General features: G+C 35.4%; 1 protein-coding gene across 3 annotated transcripts in view; it reads right to left on the bottom strand.

Annotated features, from left to right (window-relative positions):
* RABGAP1L (RAB GTPase activating protein 1 like) overlaps positions 1-23,462 on the bottom strand; it is a 713,371-nt gene that overhangs the window by 283,780 nt on the left and 406,129 nt on the right. For all 3 annotated transcript variants that reach the window (XR_005836374.1, XM_040636233.1, XM_008696595.2), the window contains one exon: positions 9,474-9,587. Coding sequence is in view for 2 of the 3 variants with exons in the window: in XM_040636233.1 (XP_040492167.1) it covers positions 9,474-9,587 (114 nt within the window). In the remaining variant the exon portion in view is untranslated. The remainder of the gene's footprint in view (positions 1-9,473; positions 9,588-23,462) is intronic.

The raw sequence follows: 23,462 nt of genomic DNA, 5'->3' as shown, positions 1-23,462 counted from the left end.
AAAAAGGACAAAAAAATAAAAAAGAAAATCTCAAAATAGTCCCTCATGTATGATTTAGTGATACTAACAAATATAAAAAATATTTTTGAAATGTTATAAGCAAAAGCTTAGCATGAAGTTAATCTCTGAATACACACACACACACACACACACACACACACACACACTCCGAAGTTTTTCAACTTTAAGTTGCTAAGATTTCTTTTATATGTGTATGTATATGTATGAGCATGCATTTGCTGTTCTGAATGGCTATAAACATAACTGTCCTTGGCAATGAAGCAGAATTAGACAATTTGCCTAAAGCAAAAAATGGAAAATGAGTGATTTAAGGGCAGGGAAATTAAATGAAACTCTTGCTCTGAGAGATTAAGATTTATCAGTATGCTAATCTAGTATTCTCTTTACCCCACTGCAAATAATAGGATCAGGGAAAATCTCCCCTCTCCTCCAGAAAATCTGAAACTATTAATCAACAACTTGTCTAACAAAAAGTTTGAAGGAAACATGAAAATTTCATCTCTCATATTTCCTCACAAGAGCAAAATAATATTTCATTGAAAGGGAATTTTAGAAAAAGTGAATATTATGCAAGAATAATTATTATGCAAGAATATTATGCAAGAATATTAAAAATAACTAAGCAGAGATTTTAGTGGTATACAGAAAGTAAGGTGTAGAGCCTACCAAAGAGGGAGATCTCTAATAAATAACTCAGGCTTTTAGCTGACATGTGGGAAGGGCCTCACCCATGAAGCAAAAAACAGTCAACACTGGGCCAAAGGGATTCACTATATATATATATTTTCCTACTAGAAAAACACTAAATCTCCTCTGGAATAAAATCATTCCAAGTCCTTATAAAATTTTTCATACACAAGATCCAGATTTCCATTAAAAATGATCAATCATGAAAGAAAATATGAGAAAATAAAAGTCAAGAGACAATAGGAATATATGAACAGGTGAAGAGATATTAGACTTTATCAGACTTGGACTTTAAAATAAAATATCTATGACTAATCTATTCAAGAAAATAGGAAAAAATTTCACAAAGGAATTGGAATTTATTTTTAAGAAGGATCAAATAAAAATTCTGGAACTGAAAAATAAAACAACCAAAATTAAGATGGTAATAGATTGGTGAGAGGATTAGTAAAAAATATCCAGATGAAGACACAAAAGAAGGATGGGAACATATAGAATAGAATAATAGACAGAAGTGGGGCGCCTTGGTGGCACAGCAGTTAAGCATCTGCCTTCGGCTCAGGGCATGATCCCGGCGTTATGGGATCAAGTCCCACATCAGGCTCCTCCGCTATGAGCCTGCTTCTTCCTCTCCCACTCCCCCTGCTTGTGTTCCCTCTCTCGCTGGCTGTCTCTATCTCTGTCAAATAAATAAATAAAATCTTAAAAAAAAAAGAATAATAGACAGAAGTGACACAGTAAAATATGAATACTTGGAAGTCCAGAATAAAGGAGCAAGGCAAAATAGTATTTGGAGAGACATTGGCTGAGCATTTTCTAAAAGTGACAAACTATGTCAAGCTACAGATTCGATAACAAACTCCAAGCAGTACATATATAAAGAACTAGGGCACCTTATAGAAGAACTGTTGAAACACTAAAAATAAATTTAAAAACTTTAAAAGCAGAGAAAAAAAGGCATTACATTTAAAGAAACTATAAGACTGACAGTCATCTTTGAACAGAAATGATGGAAGCCTGAAGACAATAGAATAAAATCTTTAAAATGCTAGCAAAACCCCCGCCAATCTAGAACTTCATAACAAATGAAAATCTTTCCAAAATAAAGATAAAATGACAAGACCCTCAGACAAATAAAAAAATGAAATAATTTTCACTAGCAGATTTTTACTAAAGAATATTAAAAATGTCTTCAAGAAGAAGGAAAACAAACCCAGATGGAAACAGGCAATGCAGGAGAAACCAGGTAAGTCTAAAAGAATATGGATGGTTAAAAGCACAAAAAATAATACCCTATGTGTGGAGGGGGTGCTATTGATATATGTACAGAATTAATAACTGACAATAGGACAATGAACAAAAAAGTAATATATGGAATTAAAGAAATATAAGGTTCTTGAATTATATAGAAATGGTCAAAGTACTCACCTAAGGTGGATTCTAATAAGCTAAGAACGTCTGTTGTGACTGCTAAAAGTATACAAACTATACAGTAGTTACAGAGTATAAAGTGGAAAACGAGGGAAAAACAAACAGATGAGACACACAGAAAAAAATAGTGAGACATTAAGTTTAAAATTAAATATGTTAAGAAGTTTATTAAAAATATACTCAATACCCCAATTAAAAAATTGTAGAGCTAGTTAAAATAACAAAGCTCAATTGTAAAATGGTTAAAGGAGAGACCCCTTAAATATAAGAGCTCAACTGAAAGTAAAAGGACATTAAAAATTATACAACACAAAATAAAGTTAATTTGGTCATACTTATATCAAAATACAAAGTACATATCAGCAATAAGAAAGACATTGTAGTAAGGTTACATTGTAATAATAAGGTTATTCAATCTGAAGCCATAACAACACTAAATTTGTAAGCACTTAATAACATAGCCTCAAAATACATAAAGCAAATACATAAAGCAAAATACATAAAGCAAAACTTGAGAGAACTAAAGGGAATAACAGACAAGGCCAAATTCATTGTTGGGAATGCTAGCACAATTTCATCAGTAACTGACAGAACAGGAGGAAAAAAGCTATAAAGAAGATTAGAAAAGTATGATTACTGAGTTATCTAACAATATCAAATTAAAACATACTTAGATCAGAAAGCAAGTCAAAAAATCTCAGAAGTGTTGAAATCATAGAGAGCATGTTCTTTGACCATACTAAAATTAAGACAGAAATCAATACCAAAAAATAACTAAAAATCATCAAATGTAATGGATTAAAGATACCACCATAGATATTAAAAAAAATTTTAAACTAACTAGTAATAAAATATGGCATCAAAATTGGTGGGGTTACAATGGAATAGTACCTAGGAATAAAAAAGAATGTACTACCAAAACACTCAACGACACGGATGTATCTCAGAAGCATTACGCTGCATGAGAGAAGCGGAAGCATACATTATATGATCTATTTATATTAAATTATAGAAAAATGGAAACTGTAATGGCAGAAAGAAGATAAATGGTTGCCTGAGGTCAGGCATAGATGGGATTTACTGTGAAGGGGCATTAGGGAACTTTTTGCGGTGATATAAGTATTTGATATCCTTTTTTTAACACACGGAACTTAACTGGAAAGAAAATCTATTTGATTTATGAAATGATAAAACAATAAAGAATAGCAGGGTTCCTTTGGTTCCCTTGTGCCCAATCAAAAGTACATGAAAAGCATTTTCTAATCTTTTTTACCTGTCACTAATTCAATTTTTTTGAAGTGCAAATATTTTGTTTGCTTATTTTTATTGAAGTATAATTGATATGTAACATATTACTATCAGGTACACGATATGATTATTTGATATTTGTATATATTACAAAATGATCACCATATTAAGCCTAGTTTACATTTGTCACCATACAGCTACAATTTTTCTTTCTTGTGAGGAGAGTTTTTGGATCTACTTTCTTAAGAACTTTCAAATATGCAATACAGTATTATTGATTATAGTCACCATACTGTATACTACACCCTCACGATTTACTTACAACTGGAAGTTTGCACCTTTTGACTTCCTTCACACACTTTGCCCACCTCCCACCTCTGACAACCATTAATTTGTTCTCTGTATCTATGAGCTTGTTTTACTTTTATTTGTTTTTAGAATCCACATATAAGTGGGATCATATGGTATTTGTCTTTCTCTAACTTATTTCACTTAGCATGATGCTCTCAAGGCCCATCCACATTGTTGCAAATGGCAAGATATCATTCTTTATGATGTTGATCATCATATGAATTTTAGGAAGGTTCTCCAAGCCTTCCTGTATGACCTAAAAGAATTAATTTTTCCTTAAGGAAACTAATTTGTATGAGAATACTCTGCCAGGCTCAAGCTCTTCTGAAACCACTTAATTCACTGTTCATTACGATGCACTGGCAAAGCACAGTGACCCTAGGGATTTGAAGGGTTCCTTAGCAGCACCCTATTTGGGTCTACTTTAGAAGGCTGCTGTGATTCAAAGAAGAATGCCAGAAACCCAAGGGAGAAAGGAGGTACACAGAGAATAGAAAAGGCCTGCTTGATTCTCCAAGGGCTGTCTGATTGCCCCAAAGTACAGACTTATAGGAAATCCTTTTGGGTGCATTTTGATCCAGGAACACCAATCATTCCATACCAATGAGCCCCTATTTTGGGGCCAATCAGATTTCAAGGATGTGAGCAGGAGGAGTCCTACTACTTGCTAATGCTCTTGAGCAAATTGGGCTTTGTAAAGAATAGTGGCCTATAATGTATTTGGTAAATATGCTGTCATTCAAACAGGGAATCATTCAGGCATCCCAAGGAAGAGAGTTGTATTACAGGTAGTCAAATAGAAACTTACATTGAAAATATAATCAACTCAGTGAAAAATAATTCATCCCTATAACCACCAAGACCTCCTAACTCTAGAAAACAATATAAATAATATATAATTATTTCTAACTTTATAAAAGTCAGTGATTATTTGCATTCTTCAAAATCATGCAGTGGGCCATTCATTATGAGTAACAAAATAATACCTGAAATATTTTAGTTCTTATATTAAAACCAGTCTTGTTTTGAGAATATTTGATAAAACAAGGATTAAGTTTATTTTTGTCTTTTCACAAACCATTATATGATCAAATTATTAACCCAGATGAACAAAGGTATTGATCTCTCTGTAATATATTCAATCCCTCCCATTCAATTCACAGCAGTAGACTCTTTTTCAGAAAACAGTTGCTCTAATCAGAAAATTAGAAAAGGCAATATGCCTCAAATTAAATTGCACACCAAGAATCTCTTCAATCTATACTGTTGTGAATAGTATTTTAACTGATCACTATGACTGACTGGTCTTAGGTCTTTAAAGAGATGTGTATCTCAAAGTAAATCACTAAATATATTCCATTTCATGTGTGCATGAAACACACACCAAAACGCAATAGAAAGCCAGGTGAAGTCTTCAGTGTTAAATCACACTCACTTATAGCTCTGGTGTTGAGAGACAAAGCTACACTTTATTTTATATATATTTCTTCCTGACATAGGAATTGTTAAATTCTGCACTCATCTGTTATATTTTAAGAAAAAAATTAAATACTTAGAATCACTGTGAATTGAAATTGGAAATCAGAATAATCATATCAGACCCCATAGCCTTAATGAGGAGGAAATCCAAAAAGTGATTTTCCCATAGTCTTAGGTCTGCTTAAGAAAAGAATCAAGAACCAGATTTCCTGATGTTCAGTCCTTTAAACTGTGCCAACCTGTCTCCCAACTCAAAATACATTTTATATCATATTTAAACTAGAAAAGTGCTAAAGATACTTGGGGAGCTAGTATTTTTTCCCCTCTTTTCAAGGACACTATTTTAAAATGTTATTGACTTGATTAATAGGAAAGACAAGAAGGAAGGATGGAGGAATGGAAGGATGGTGAGAGGTATGAGAACCCTAAACTTTTCATTTTCAGAATCCCATGGATTCTATTATACTTTCAGTTTAACTTCCACACATAAATTTATGACAACACAAGGATCTTTGAACCATTTCAATTTCCTCCTACTCTGAAAAAGATATTAAGAGGCAAAAACGGAAATTGACAGGGCCATTAAAACATGACAGCAAGTTTTTAACAGTCTTCCCTCTAATCTGACAGTTCAGATCATTTCTCATTTCACCAGAGCCACAGAAAACTTTTCAACTACAAAGTCAGACTTCTGTATCCTTGAAACCAAAATTGATTTCCACACTTACTATAACTGAAATTCTCTTAATAATTTCTGTCTCAATTTAAGAGCCCAGCATATTATATTTCTAGTATAGGCTCAACTGATAAGAAGTTGTCAGAAATAAATGAGGTAATATATGTGAAAGTACTTTGTAAATTTGAAATTATTATAACACATGGAAGGCACTGCATAAAAAAAGGTCTGTAAGTGTGCTGCTGATGTGAATAAGATATATCATTCTTAGTGGTAAATCATTAGATGCATTTCTTTTATAATCAGGAGCAAGACAAGGATGTCCACTATGATTGCTTTATTTTAACACTTACAATGGAGGTTCTGGCCACTGCAGTAAGACAAGAAAAAGATTAAGGAAAAAAAAAAAAAAAAGAACTGATAAAGAAGAAGCCTTTTTAAATCAATGTATTATTAATGTTTCAGGACATTGCAAGGTATCCAGGCTACAAACTCAAAGGTATACTGCTGAGAGTGTGAGGTATGATGTTGGATATGATTCTAGAGATAAAAATGATAGAACAGGTAGACCACATTCAATGGCTTTTTTACATAGAGCAACTTTTGGGGATATGGGATGAAAGTCCTAAAAAGAAAGACTACAGCTCAAATTGGACAGAAAAAGCAAAGGAAAGTGCATACACAAACTTGAGAAGATAGTCGATTCTAAAGTACTCATCGGTTGAGTATTACTTGTGAGTTACCACCACCACCTGAGGTTTCCCTGCATGAGCAGTAAACCCCTAAATAACAGATCAAGAAGAGAAGGAATTAGGTCACTTAGGAACACAGCAAATTTTGGTTTCTCCAACATATTCTGATCTATTCATTTCTGCTCTCCCCCATTATCAAAGGGTGTTGTAAAATCATGTTTAGGCAATATATATTTTAGAACAACATTACAAGCTTTAGCAACTTTTTTTTTCTATCTTGAATTCTGAAACGCTTTTAATAGAATTCTTTTGTTTTCCACATTTTTACAAAATTTAGCGTAATTTAAAATATTCAGCAGTCATAAGGTATTTTAGAGCTACATTACTGCAATATTCTTTACTCAAAAAGAGCTTTAAAACCATCTAATCATGTTGCAAATATACACTGATAATCTAACACGGCTACATGAGCTGTGTGAATGTACTAATGGATACTGTCTAATGAATTCAAGGTTGGATTATTCTCTACAATATCAAAGATACAACTACGTAAATGTACCAACTATTTAAATTTTATCTTTGTGTTTGGTAATGGTTCAGATATTTCTCCTGTAAATATTGTATAATGAGGGAAATACTGTTTTTACTATGAGAGCAAAATTGTAAGTCAGAGGCTGCAAGCACATAAAACCATCTGTTTTAGTTATGTGAAAAAACGATCTAGTATCAACCAGAGAAAAACTGAAGGAAAAGTTACTGATTGGCTGAAAATATGCTGAGTGCTAAGGGGAAATGTTCCCCCATGTATCGTTAAGTCAGACCTTTCCCCATAAACTTAGAAACTACATATATTTTGACATCGTTCCTACACAACACAGAAGCTAATTAGCTTACAGAACTTCAAAATTGGTAGAAAAATTTTTAATAATTACTTTTGCCTTTTATACTCATATAATGAATATGTTATACATTTGTAGTGGTATTCAATGGTTTCTGGCATTTTTAAAAACTAGATGATGTATTACTTTCCAGCAGTCAGTACACTCTTACATTTTAAGTTATTTGCGCATTTCTAGCTCTGAATGATACACCCATATAAAAAGATTTCTGATCAGTGTTTAAAATCCTGCAAACAGCTACATCAAGATAGAAGGAAAAAAAGGAAAGAAAAGAAAAGAAAAGGAAAGAAAAGAAAAGAAAAGAAAAGAAAAAAAAGACAAGATAAAATAGGAGTGGGCAGAGGGCTAAACCACAAACATGCAAGAAGGATTTTAATGAAAGCTATGCCATTTGTAGAATGAAGCATCAGTCCTACTTGGTTAGCACAAGCAGGGAAGTACTTTTATAATATTAAAAAATCAGTGAATATAAAATGATACTGATATGTACTTCTGAATACCTACTGGCAAATTTTGCAACTCAATAAAAGGATAAATTTGGTGATTCAAGAACTGATTACATAACTTACAAATTAGCCATGGTATTTGCTTTTTTCCATATTATTACAAGATTTTTGTGTAGTTCATCTTCAGTAATAATCTCTACTGTAATGTGGGGTGAGGACGATGCTGAGTTACCTACCACATTTCATAAGGCATCTTAAATTTAAAGATAAACAGCAAAACTCTGTTTAAAGGACGTTGTAATTTTTAGCTTTTGGCCTCAATTAGCATTGACAATATGAGTTAACTATAGGTAATGATTTAAAAAGTCATTTTGCATTTCTGATATAGCCTTGAAAAATTAATAATCTGATGACTAGTCTCCATTAAGAAAAACAGAATCTTTTATATCCACATAGCACATATTTACTAAAAATCAGGAAAAAGTTTTCTTCCAGGCTTATTAATAATGAGGGAAAAGATTTTAAAATGGGACATAAAAACTGCATGAAGATGTCTCATGTGACTTAAGTTAGAGTATACCAATAATATCAGAGAACTTGCTAGTATTTAAAAACCACATTGTTTTCTTTAAAAAAAAATTTTTTTTTAATTTTATTTCTTTGTCAGAGAGAGAGAGAAAGTGAGCACACAAGCAGGGGGAGCGGCAGGCAGAGGCAGAGGGAGAAGCAGGCTCCCCGCTGAGCAAGGAGCCAGAAGTGGGGCTCGATCCCAGCACCCTGGGATCATGACCTGAGCTGAAGGCAGACACTTAACTTACTGAGCCACCCAGGCACCCCCACATTGTTTTCTTACCCTTATGTACTATCCAAAAATTGAGCCAACTGCCACATTATCTTCTCAGGACAGTCATCAGGACTCCTCTGAGCCTTTACTACAGTAACCTGAGAGAACTTTTTGTTCCTTTCTCCTTAGCAGTAGAGCCAAGGTGAGACCATACTGCGCCCCCTCCCTAAAACGAGGACCCCTGGAACATGCAGCCGAGAAGTTACCTTCAGGACTCAATACTGAGCAGAGATCACTAAGGCAGGAGGGAAGGGAGACTCAGGAGATAAGCTGACCTAAGTGTAGGTAGTTTCACAACCCTAATGGAAAAACTAAGCATCCAATGTAAATGATAGACCCAAAGTTAAAGAGTAAGCCCCTCCTTATACCATTAACTCATTTTAAAAACTTAAAACCGTTCATTAGAGGCAAAGAGGGTCCTCTTCCTCATCCAGGATGAGAGATCTCTACTTTGTGAAATACCTTTCTTACTTCTAGACTTAATAAATCTTTGTCCCTTTCTCTAAACACGTTGTTCTTGAATTCTTTCTCATGCAAAGCCAAGAACTCTCTTGGCAAGGAATTTTGGCTGTCCAGCATCAACAGGGCACAGTATAGATAAGAAATGAAGACAGAAAAAAATCTAAAAGTCTTTTACGATGGGTTCCTAAAATATGTCCCTGTAAAATAAATTAGAAAAAATGAGGTGGAGAGCCCTACCTTGCAGATCTTGTAGAGTGATTCCTGGCCATCTCCTCCAGTATCTTTAAAGTAATCATGTGCAGGAAATGTACGATGAATATCTCGAGTGATAACACTCTCCTGGGCTGAGTCCTAAAAAAGAAAAAAAAATACACCTGGTCATTAATTTAAAATTTCTTTTTAATTGAAAAATAATACATACACATGCTAAAAAAAAAAAAAATTCTCAAACAGCACAAAAAAGTATACTCCCCCCACCAAAAATACCTGCCTTTCATTCCAGACCCATAGTCCCATTCACCAGATATAAATGCTATCAACAGTTTCTTTTGTATCCTTAAAATCCATCTCTCTATAGATGCGTGAATGCATGCTTATGTGAGGGGGAGGTGAGGGAGAGAAGTTGTATAAACACATCGCTATCCTCTGCTTTTTGAAGCACAAATAGAAGAAAACTATCTGCTCCTTTCATGTAATAGGATAACTTATAGAACATTCCTAATCAATACATGCAAGTGTATTTCATTCTCTTTAACAGTAGCTATTAAAAAGAACGAGGTATCTGGATGTGGACATACCATGATTTGTTTAATATTCTCCTATTAATAACTTTTCTGTATTTCTCTATTTATATTACGAATAATATCACTAGGAACATTTTTATACATACGTGTTTAAGAACAGGTTCCTAGAGGTGGAATTGCTAGGTCAAAGAGTATATACATTTCCATTTTTGAAGAAGGTACTTTCCCTCCAGAGGTGTTGTTACAATACATACTCCAAACACTGGTAGAGTAGATGTTTTTCCATACCTGCCCAACACCACATATTATCTAACTTCTTAAATTTTTGATTATCTGATAAGCGAAAACTCAGACCACAGTAATTTAAAAAGTAAAGATATCAATCGTTTCCCCTGGTAGGTTAATTACCTAACTCATTCACTTCAGAAAATAAAAAGCCCCCAAACTACTATATTACGATGACACAGGCTTTAAAAATAAATCTAGAGGTTCTTTTTAAGACAAATTCAGGATCCAAAAGCTCAAAATTGAGTAGAATTCTAAGCTTTATAAACAGTGATTAAGCATTCATTTGATTTTATTTGATTCCCATAAATGTTGTTTGTTTTATCTGTTTAAATGTCAAGAAAATAGGATGGGACTACTTTTAGAAACCCTGATGATGAAAATATTTTGCACAGTTTAAGGAAGCATCGGTGACTACTAGTGCAAATTAAAAGTGTCGTTTAATGTCTTGCTTCCAAAAAGATTTAAACAAATCCCCCATTTCAGTTAAAATCAAGGAAGGCAAAAGATGTTTAATACATGAGTTACTTTAATGAGTGCTAGCTCCCTTTTTCTCTGCAGCTGAGAAGTATGTAAGAAGGAAGTCAGTTGATTAGCTCTAAGTTAAGCCAGGGCCTTCTCTTGCTGCCTTTTTCATTTCAGCTGCTATTTCATGCTGAGTGGTAATTAGATCTTATACCATGTGGAGAAAGGACACAAACTGAAATGTTCCAAATTTGCTAGCAAACATCAAACACATTGCAAATCAGTCCAGAGGAAATTCTGATGGCTTAGAGGAATGCAATGCTATAGCTGAATAAAAAATGAAACTTACAAAAATTATTATACCTTAAGTACATAGAAATACATGTATACGTAGAAAGCTTATATTTATAAAGGCAAATGCAAGTTCTAAGGATAAAGACAATTTTGAGGGGAGGTGGGAGCACAGAACAAGGTGAATATAAAGGTAATGTATAAAGAGCTATGGTCTGGTATGGAGTCTAAGTAGGAGATCCTTAAATAGGGGAGCTGGTACCAGGTTGAAGAAAGTTTTCACTGTCCAGGTTTTCCCTGATAGAAAGATTCTCTTTCCACACAGTAATAGCTCCCACTTATAAGCTATTTGAAAAGATGACCAATGAAAATGTTACTACTGCCACTGCTGAACTATTTCAGGGGTAAACATGTGCTGAGTGGTTCACAGGATAACTCTTTTAACACTTTTCAAGATGCTAAGGGAGAGAATCATTGGACTATATTCCCTAGAAACTGCCTACTCATTTGGCATCACACTGTGTTTAAATGGTACCAACAGTCTGATTCAGAGAAAGGGAAATTGATCAAAAATTTCTAGAAAGTAACTTAGCATAACACTGAGTAATTTTTTTTAAGCATACTTGAATCTTCTTTATTTGTTCCTAAGAATAAATGGTCAAAAGATCAAATGAAAATAAAAATCATCAACTTTTCCTGACATTAATGAACCTTCCCTTCCTAAGATTACTTTTAAATGCTTTCTACACATGTGTGTTTCTAGAGTTTTCTCCCAACACATTGCTCCCAGTTGACTAAGGAAACAATTTCTGGAACTTCACTTTATAAACTAAATAAAATGTTTTGTTATAGTGTGCACTGATCCCTTTCACATAACTGAAGGTCAGGAGGTATGCTAGAATCTCACAAATAGGCTAATATGAACAAAACTGTGTACTAGACTAGAGAAAATAATCATGTTTTCAAAGCTAAAGCTAACATCTCCCAGTTACCCACACTGCTGAGAGTAAGAACAGTATGTATTTCAGGAATCCAGACCTGAGATTTGGGAGATTAGTCCCAAATTCACTGACTCTTTCAACAAATACTTGAATCAAAGCTAATGCTCTATAAAAGGAAGATAAAATGATGATTTTTCTCTTCAATATTAATTTTCTGTTTAGACTTATTCCAATTATAGTTGTGAATTTTTATAAGAAATAAAATGAACAAAGAAGGACAAAAAAGAGGCCAAATATTTCACCATCTAAATATCTGTAGTTAAAAGGTTTCATGTGAAAACCCTTGGGGAAAAATAAAAAAAAACGAACATGGCTAGAAACATTTTATAGCATAACCAAAACAGGTGTGAGGTCATTTTCCTGGAAGGTTCCCATAAGCAGAGTCTCTTTAAATCCTAACAGTTATCATCAGAATGGGGAGAGGAAAGAAGTCACTCCTTCATGGGCAGCTACTTGACCAACATTCAGAGAGGTTCACAACTTGACCTGCAATTTACTCCCCAGTAGATGCATCTCCCGTTCCGATCTTCACTCCAGTATGGCGGATTAGTGGAATTGGAGCCAAAGTCATTGGGTCTATCTCTGGCTACTCTTACTTAATATGTATAGGATCCCAAACCAATTATTTAATCTCACTAAACTTCAGTTTCCTCATCTGTAAAACGGGATGATAATATAAAACTTATATAATTTAGAATAAAATAATGCATGCCAAGTGCTTACTTACTAGCACACTGCCTAGTATAAACTGAGTATTCATTAAGGAAACAAATAAAAATAGTAATTGTCAATTCTTATTCCTTTTCCTTAAGAATCACATTCAACTGTTTAAATGTTTTGGTGAAAATGTATTTTAGACATTTTTCTGTATGTGTAGACTTCATTTTTTTTTTTAAAGATTTTATTTATTTATTTGACAGAGGGGGAGAGCGAGCCAGTGAGAGAGGGAACACAAGCGGGAGGGGGGGGGTGGGAGAGGAAGAAGCAGGCTTCCAGCGGAGGAGCCTGATGCGGGGCTCAATCCCAGAACTCCGGGATTACGCCCTGAGCCGAAGGCAGACGCTTAACGACTGAGCTACCCAGGCACCCCCTGTATGTGTACACTTTAAATAATGAAACAAACCACCGTTTTTCTTTGGATATCATGAACATTATGAATAAAGCTTTCAGCATGATGACATTTTAACACATACATACCCCATTCTGAATTTCCTGTCATGTATCTTATGTGTCCTGTATTATCCTTATTTCTACTAATCTATGAATAAAAGCAAAAGTGAATAATTATTTGCATAAAGCAATGTTTTTATCAACTGATACATTCTGGCCCAGCTTTGCATATACCCATGAAATAAAGACAGACGAAACCCAGGAGGAGGATGGAAAGGACAGGGTATGGTAGAAGCTAAATTTGCCAGAGTAGCTACCATGTCCATCTCTACTTCAGAATTCAGCTTCTGAGAATCAGAGAAGGGTTGAAGTCATGGTTATGGAGAGGACAAACGCCACTGTCTCACATGCCTTCCTTCTGGACCATCAACACCAAGTATGTAACTGGTAGGCAACGTCCTTCATAACATCTATCCTGTCTAAGGAGCAGTAGGGTTGGGCCACAAGCAAAAGCTGACTCTGACCAGAAACAGAGAGTAACTGTGGGAGGTCTGGAAGAAAATCTTAAAAGTTGAGTTTTATCTGCCTCCTCCCCACCCCACACCCATGACACTACCACCACATAAAAACTAAATTTCTATTTAGTTTACCTTTGAAGGATTTTCTTTAATTTCCAAACTGCTAAGTTATAAGACTTTATTTTAAAAAAAGACATCATCTCTAGTGTGATAAAATCCATGCTCCAACAGAGGATATAATTTGGCTTGTTGAAAATCAATTTAAAACCAACTCTAAGAGGTATGATAAGTAGCTCGATTAACTTTTTATCATTTTAAGTGGATTCAATTTACAGCCTGCTATCAAGAGTATTATATGAGCTGTTCTTCTAAAATTAAATATATGCCCTGAAATGTCTGCAATCCTCTTAATTCCTATTCCAAGAGAATCATCACTTACTTGTTTGTTGTGAGAAAAAAATGAATACAGCATTCAAGTGTCAACAAGTATTAGGGAGACAGGTTTGGATGACCATAGCCTATTATTTTTTTTATAAAACAATTCCTGGGCTGTCAACAACTGGAAAGGCATTCTACTGCAGATGATTGTTTTCACATGTGACCTTAGCACCAGATGAAATGTAAAAGTGATGTCAATAAATGAACACCTTGACTATACCTTAATTTGCTACATTTTTACAACTATGACAGCATCTTTCCTTACTAATCCCTGTCGTCAAATCCAAAGTATAACTGCATTTTCACTTTTCATCTACCACAGAATTATTTCAACTTTATAAATACCATGACAATTTCTTAGTGTTATTAAAAATGCCAATGCAGACCACACCTACTCACAGTCAGCAGATAAATGATTCAGAGCTTAAAAAACACTTGACCTTAGAACGTGCCTTCTATTCTTACTTCACAGGGATCCTCCTTTAGTTCTATGTTGGAGCTAGATCTACGGTAAAACATCACAAACTGATCGGCTTACATGTTCCTGAAAGCAGATGGGTTTGCAGTGGTGGGTCTGATTTATTTGCCTTGATGCTTGCCAAAAATCCAAAGAGGCAGAGATAAAAGGAGAAAATATGAAAGTGCATTCTAGTTTCAAACATGCTATTGAAATCGTGAGCTAGAAACAGTAACACAAAAAGAATGGAGCATTGCCAGTCTTCATTCCTTGAATATGCAGGTGGCGCGGGGGGGTGGGGAGCCTTAGCATAAGTGGGATAATACGGAAGCAAAGAAATAAACGTTAACTAAATCATATTGTAAGCAACCTGTTCCCCAGGCATTGAACACACATGCTGCCAAATGTCTCAGAATCAAAGCCTGACAAAGATCAAAAATATAAGCCACATTCTGGCTTCAACTAGAAAGAAATCTCTTCAGGGAGAGAAGCAACAATAAGAACTAAAGGGAGAGGAAGGAAGAGGATGGGAAGAAGTGTTATCTCTAAGACCAGTCAATATTTATGATAGATACCTTGATCTTGAAGGAAGTGCCAGGACTGGAATGGGAACTACGAACAGAATAAAGCATTCTTTTGGGACTGGAAGGCTAAGAAGCATTGCAGCCTATGGGCACAGCCTGGATTTCCCAGAGATCCTATGAAATTTAGGCCGGAGCAGAGATGACTCTCTATGACAAATACCTGGGGTTACTTTTAGATTCCAAATACACCCACCAAATGCATCTATGGCCATATATGGATATGTCCTCATTCCAGGGTTGCTAGGCATTCATTGTCCCAAAATAAAGGCTCAACTGAGGCACTTGACAGTCTTGGAAGCTCATTCAATGAGCAATGATAAACTCTGCAACTTCTGTTGGAATGAAGCACAAGAACTGAACTCCATGGTGATCCTTTCCAAAGTTAGATGCATTTCTAACTTTGTATTATTTTTAAAAATTATGATTTTTATCAAAATAATCCTTTAAACCCTTTGAAATAAAAAATTTAAGAGCTCCATATTTACTCCCATTGTATAAAAATAACATTCTTTTACTTTTCCACAAAACTAAAGAACACCTCTAATAACTAGCATTTGATAAAAATGCCTATTTTCACCTAATCTTTACATTTTATAACTATATTAAGTTTCACCATGTACATACCTAGCTATTGTTTTTACTGGCTGAGTAACTTTTAACAATTTTAGAAAACATCCTACCACTCCTTTAATTACTTTTTTTTATTTTAATGTTTTTTTACTATATTATGTTAGTCACCATACAGTACATCCCTGGTTTCTGATGTAAAGTTCGATGATTCATCAGTTGCGTATAACACCCAGTGCACCATGCAATACGTGCCCTCCTCCTTCTACCCATCACCAGCCTATCCCATTCGACCACCCCCCTCCTCTCTGAAGCCCTCAGTTTGTTTCTCAGAGGCCATAGTCTCTCATGCTTCATTCCCCCTTCTGATTACCCCCCCTTTCTTTATCCCTTTCTTCCCCTACCGATCTTCCTAGTTCTTATGTTCCATAGATGAGAGAAATCACATGATAATTGTCTTTCTCTGCTTGACTTATTTCACTTAGCATTATCTCCTCCAGTGCCATCCATGTTGCAGCAAATGTTGAGAACTCGTTCTTTCTGATAGCTGAGTAATATTCCATTGTATATATGGACCACAACTTCTTAATCCAGTCATCTGTTGAAGGGCATCTCGGTTCCTTCCACGATTTAGCTATTGTGGACAATGCTGCTATGAACATTGGGGTGCATATGGCCCTTCTCTTCACTACGTCTGTATCTTTGGGGTAAATACCCAGTAGTGCAATGGCTGGGTCATAGGGTAGCTCAATTTTTAACTTTTTAAGGGACCTCCACACTGTTTTCCAGAGTGGCTGTACCAACTTGCATTCCCACCAACAATGTAGGAGGGATCCCCTTTCTCCACATCCTCTCCAACAATTGTTGTTTCTTGCCTTGTCTATTTTTGCCATTCTAACTGGCGTAAGGTGGTATCTCAGTGTGGAGATCTTGGATACCAGTCTTTTATCTGTAGCATCATTTGCAAATATATTCTCTCATTCTGTGGGCTGCCTATTAGTTTTTTTGACTGTTTCCTTGGCTGTGCAGAAGCTTTTTATCTTGATGAAGTTCCCTCCTTTAATTACTTTAAATGCTTCTCTTTGAAACTCTTTGAGCTCAATTACATCCTCTTTTTTTCCCTAAGATTTTATTTATTTATTTATTTATTTATTTATTTATTTGAGAGAGACAGTGAGAGAACACTAGCGGGGGAGGGGAAAAAAGGGTCAAGCAGATTCCCCGCTGACCAGGGAGCCTGATGAGTGGCTGACCCCGGGGAAAAAGGGTCAAGCAGATTCCCCGCTGACCAGGGAGCCTGATGAGTGGCTGACCCCAGGACCCTGGGATCATGACCTGAGCCAAAGGCAGACGCTTAACCGACTGAGTGACCCAGGTGCCCCTCATTTACATCTTCTTCAATCAAATGACATAAAAATTGAACATACATAAAATATTAAGCTTTCTACCTGTTGCATAGTATAAAGGGTCTAGCTGATTCCCCGCTGACCAGGGAGCCTGATGAGTGGCTGACCCCAGGACCCTGGGATCATGACCTGAGCCAAAGGCAGACGCTTAACCGACTGAGTGACCCAGGTGCCCCTCATTTACATCTTCTTCAATCAAATGACATAAAAATTGAACATACATAAAATATTAAGCTTTCTACCTGTTGCATAGTATAAATTCATTTATGTATACAACAAGTATTTAGTTCTCAGTACCTACTAAGAATCAGGCACTATTTTAGGTGCAGAAGATATAACTGTTATCAGCAATGAAAAAAAAATAAGGTTCATAGGCAGTGAGTGAGGAGAAGGCTGATATTTCACGTAGGGTGGTTTTGCCTTTCTGAGTGCTCAACTATTTAGAGAAAGGGCATTAGAGGCAAAGGGGAAAACATGTGCAAAAGCCCTGGGGTGGGAGTAGAATGGCAATACTTCTCCAGACACTTTCCAGTGTTTTACTGACCTTTGTTTGCAGATGTCTTCAATGAATTGCCAAAAATTATTCCAATATTTTTCTGGATTAACATGCTTACCTCAGAAATTTATAAGTATAATTTAGATTTATAAATTTTATATTTATAAATGTGTAAGTATAATTTAGATCATTTTATAAGATGTTTTAATCCATATATTTGAATAACACCCTCCTGGTTGCACATGTCTATATGAAAGTTTACCACTCAAATATCTATCTAACACTTGTCATGTGCAAGATATTGTACTAGGATTTACAGGATCAAAAAAAAAAAAAAAAAGGATACAGGCCAAAATATCCCTAAATTGCAAGAGGTTCAGATCTTGTTAAGACAAGGTACAGGTACAAATATTACTGGAAGGAAACATAAGCTAATAGCCAAATAAATGATGTGGGCAAAGTTAGCTACGGGAATTCGGCAAAGAAAGTGACTGTAGAAGGGTTGATTGGTGAAAGGGGCTTTCTCAGAAGATGAGGACTGGGTTGGGTACCATAGACAGGATGGGTTCAACAAAATGGAAAGATCTCAAGAGAATATAGTTGATCCTTGAACATTCTCGGGATTAGGGGCACAAACTCCCCATGCAGAAATCCACATATAACTTTTGATTCCCCCCAAACTTAACTACTAATGGCCTACTATTGACTGGAAGTCTTACCAAAACATAAATAGTTGACCAACACATATTTTATATGTTATACATATGAGGAAAGAAAATGTTAAAAAATCATAAGGAAGAAAAAATATACTTACAGTACTGTACTGTATCAGATAAAATTGGTGCATAAATGGACCCACACAGTTCAAACCCATTTTGTTCAAAAGTCAAATGTATACTACAACAAGGTGGCATGAGCAGAGGTTCCAAAGCAGGAAACTACTCCTGGCATGCCCAGGAGATATGACTCTAATTGTCTATAGAAGGGAATTTATACAGGGGTAAGTTGAGTGGCATCTAGAATATGGAAAGGTAATCTTGAATGAAGATGTTTTAACAGTCGTATGGATCACAAAGAATCATTTCGTCTGGCCATTTCATTTCATGGTCTTTGTAGTCAGTTTTGTGATCTCATGTCATTTTGATCTCATCTGATTTTACTATCTGAAAGAATTAGTGTATAGTGAAGAATTAACCTTACACAAAAAGAGTGCTGGCCTTTATCATTAGTTACTAAGAGGTGATCTCTGTGTCTTTGGAATGCCATGCCTGATAGGAGGTTTTTGTTTGCATGTGGGCTTTGGTCACCCAACAATCTAACAATGTGATTTATCATGGGGCTTAAGGTCATGCAGCATTAGTGCTATTTATAAAGAGACTAAAAATTAGAGGTCAGTCATGTGGGCAGTACATGAATAAGCCCCTATAAAAATTCTACACAACAAAACCCAAGTGAGCTTCCCTAAATGAAGCTGACAATATTCCATGTATATCGTTACACACTGATGCCAGGAAAGCTATGTTGTCGATGTCTCTATGGGGAAAAGACAAAAAAAGTTCCATGTTTGTCATTTTTCCTGGACTCTGCCCTATGTGCAACTTCCCTTGGCTGGCTTTAATCCGTATCCTTTAGCTATAATACACTGGCATCATCAGTTTAACAGCCTCCATTCAATTCCTTGAGTGTCTCTAGTGAATTATTGAACCTCAGAGTGATTCTGGTAACACCCTGAACTTACAACTAGTGTCAGAAGTCATGGCAGTCTTTTGTGGACTATGATCCCTCTTTAACTTTTTAACTGGTTATATTTTAACAAGTTGAGCATCAATAATTTTGAAAATCTCACAGTGGTATTCTCATCAATAAATTTTATTTATTCAAAGATATTTATCATTGCCTATCATTTCCTCTATGACAAAATATTATTCATAATAAAATAGTCCCCCAATACTGTGTTAATTCAGATGATTTTTAAAAAATCACCTTTAATGTAGGAGCACCTGGGTGGGTGGCTCAGTTTGTTAAGCATCCAACTCTTGATTTTGGTTTAGGCCATGATCTGAGGTTCATGAGACTGAGACCTGCATGGGGCTCCATACTGGGTGTGGAGCCTGCTTGAGATTCTCTCTCTGTCTCCCTCTCCCTCTGCCCTTGGCCATTTGACCACTTGTTCACTGAGCTTCGCAAAAATCCAAATGTGATTAGTGAAGACCACTAAATTAAAAGGGGAACAGACAACTACTGAAGTGATCCTATAATTCACTTACATAAAGGGTCACCTAACATAAAGGAATTCCTTACATAAAGGAAACCTAACAGGAGAGTGTAAGAGAACGATAACTACATCCCTAAGTAAATGTCAATAATGTATCTATTTAAAAAATCCTTTTAAGATCAATAAAGTTCCTCAGGCTGGGATACGGATTTTGAAAAAGGCAATTAATTTTTACATCAAGTCAGGTTATATAATTACCATTTTGTTCCTTTTTATAACAGCGCATTTCCATTAACCCAGGTTTTTACTCACCTAAGAGTAGAAGATGCACTGATCCCGAAAACAATAACAAAAGAAACAGGGCTAAGAACAGGAAGATTTGTTCCTGAGAGACTATAATAGTTCTAGTTCTCAATTATAAAGGTTATTTCAATGAATTAAATATTCTAATTCCATCTAGTAAGTGTACTATAAGGCATTTTTTTTGTTTGACAAATTCTAATTAATATTGTAACTTTCTTTTCTGATAATCTACTTTGTTCAATATTCCCCATTCAAGAGGGTCAATTTCTGTTTCTCCAGATTTTTCTGGAAATAGGAAAAAATGTGTTTTTTTTTTTTTGCAATAAGGCACATTTGAAGCTTGAATAATCCTTTCTGGAATAAATCATAAGTAGAAACCTAGAGATTTTTACTCTACACTTTTTCCCCCTCTATATTGATTCAGAAATGAGCATTACTATTCTAAGATTTAGGGGATCTAGGTAACTATATATTCCAACTCAACACAGTATATTCCTTTTTAGTTTCTTTGTTGAGTGCTTGTCTGTGCACTCCTTATCTGATGGTGTTACATCCTTAGCCTGTTCTCGCTCACCCTCCATGCTCTTCCTAGGAAATCATATCCATTCCTGTGACTTCAACTACCATCCGTCTTCTCTCTCCCTGCACTTTACTAAAGTAGATGCCAAGCCTTACCAATTATCAGAATCATCTGAGAAGCAATTTTGGAACCCACATCTCCAGATCTCACCTAGATTTAAGTTACCAAAATCCCTATAGTACTACTTCCAGGCAGGTTGTATTTTTAACAAATCCCTACACAGCCACAAGCAAAAGTCTACAAATTGTTATCTTGGAACTACTGGTCTAACAGTAGATAGTAGACCTATCATTTTACATCTAAAACTTGACAAGTCAAAAACTCAAATCAGAATTTCCCATATAATCAGGTGTCCTTTTACATTCTCAGTCTCAACGGAGAGAAAGTCTACGTCTAAGCTGATATCCAAAGAGTTTATTCTGAAAATTGTCTTTTCCCTTTTCCTCCCTTAAACAATTGGTCCTTTGGTTTTCCATTCAGTTGTATTAATTAACTGGTACCCATGCCTGAATATCCCCACTTGGCACCTCTAGGTAGACCACGATCAGTTGTTATTTATCTTTGTTTCCCTGGTACTGGAGACTTTAGTAGGTGCTTAGTAAATGGGTCCTAAATAAATCAGAATAAGGGAAGCAGGCATGGTAAGTGTATACTCTCCATGGTGGAGAGACTCAAGTTTTATAATTTCTATTTTGAGTTCTAAATTCTCTTGTAACCTCATCTAGTAAGATGCAGTAGCAAAAGGAAATAATCTGCCCCAAATCAAAGATGATAACAAGTACTCATGGACTTACAAGCCAAACCTTCAAAACAAAATGTATACCAAAATGTCCATACTCCCAACGCCAAAGATGACAGGTGGAAATAATTACAGATCTTACTACAGAAAAAAACAAATGGACCTCCATCTTAAAAAAGAAATTAGTAATTCTACCACTATTGGAATTTCAAAAATCATCATAAAAAATCTGTTTGGGGTTTTCTCACTGAGCTTCACCTCATTTTATATGAAAAGCGATAAAAGATACAGATACATTCAAATGTTGCATTATTTCAAAATCAGTCCTTTTACTTAAAAAATGACAAGAGATGAATCACATAATTAATGTGTTCAAAACCTTACCAGAGGCAAAGTACATTAAATATGATGTTTTAGAAATCTACAGTAACCTTCAGAGTTTACACATTAACTCTCAGTAAAATAGCTTGGAGTAGTAGACTGAGATCATGGTTAGGCAAGAATCAGGAAATTCTTTCCTATTCGTTGCACCCCGGGATTATCGTATTTAACAGGTTCAGGTTCCTTACTAGGTTCTTAATACCATATTAAATCAAAGGAAGACACAGATCCTCCTCTTTTATTTGAGGACCTTTTATAAGTTATAAATTAAGAGAGTAATGTCTTCTACTTCATAAGATTATAAGATACACATGAAATGAGGACTTTTTTCTATCTTCTAGACTGCTAGCTATTTAGATTCTATAACAATGACATGAGAAGCATACAGACATACAAACCATTCATGGTTGTGGTCTTTCTCAAGGCTGAAGCACTACCCCCGCCCCTTTAATCAATATCCATATTTGCTTCTGATTTAAATGCTAACAGGGCTATGGATTTTTACATACTCTTCTTGCTAATAGACCCAAGTTACTAAGAGGATTTTTAAGGTCTAAATTTCTAAAAAAGAAAAAGAAAATGTAACTGCTTAAGCATTAAGAAATTATGGAAGTAACTCCACTTATCTCTCATTTATTAAGTTGCCATTTGTGCTTTGACTTGGTTCAATAGTCATGGGGCCTGAAAGGAGGGTTCTTCCCAGGTGTTTGTCTGGCACGGCTTCTTTATTTAGACCTGGTTCTTCAAAGAAAAGCTCTCTCATTTTTCCAAAGCTTTAAGTGGTTGATACCAAGTTATATACATGTACCAGTTCCTATGTTGCAAAGTAATGAGGCATGATCGACAACTAGTCACAATATGAAAATAAGTAATAGTATTCCTTAGACAAACCAAGCGTTGTTTAGGTCAGTTAGGTCATGTGTCCTTTTCTGGCACCACCACCACGACTCAGGATATTATCACCTTATGCTTAGACTATGACAGTGGTCTCTAAGTCATCACGGGAAGATTTTCTCTACTTTACCCTATACAGTACTTTTAGGTTAACCTACCTAAAGCACTGATTTGCTCCTGTGTAGCATTCAAATCCGTCTACAATGTGGTTCCACCCACTATCCTCAAAATAAAAAAAACAAAACAAAACAAAAAACCACTTTATTCCATTCCATCTGAATCACATCCCATTCCACAAAATTGCACTGTTCTTTCAAGCTTCAATGCCTTTGTGCAATTTCCTCTGCCTTGGATGGCCCTATTTCCCACATGTTCTCCTGCTGAAATCCTGTCCATTTACAAAGGCTCATATAGACTTCTTCCATGGTGCTTTCCTAATGATCCCAAGTGAAAATAATGCCGTCTTCCCTTATGGCCTAATAACACCAAGGTGTATAAACTTATACAAAACCTATTACGTACTGCTTTGGGGGTAAGATATACTGTACCTATTTTAAGCTCCAGGCCACTAGACATGGTGCCATATAGTAACACATTTAGGACCCCATACATAGTAGGGGCTGAACAGATAATCGTTGCATAAATGATTTTATGAAAGGAGAAAATGGTAAACCAAGGCAGAAAGACAAGAGAATAAAGAATGAGCTCATGTTGTTGCTATGTAAGTGGAAGGTGGGTCAAGTCCCACACTGA

This window comes from Ursus maritimus, unplaced genomic scaffold (genome assembly GCF_017311325.1).
Source record: "Ursus maritimus isolate PB19 unplaced genomic scaffold, ASM1731132v1 scaffold_2, whole genome shotgun sequence".
In the NCBI taxonomy this organism is placed as follows: Eukaryota; Metazoa; Chordata; class Mammalia; order Carnivora; family Ursidae; genus Ursus; species Ursus maritimus.
Note: the sequence above shows the minus strand (reverse complement) of the source record. Positions and strands in the feature narration are given on the sequence as shown.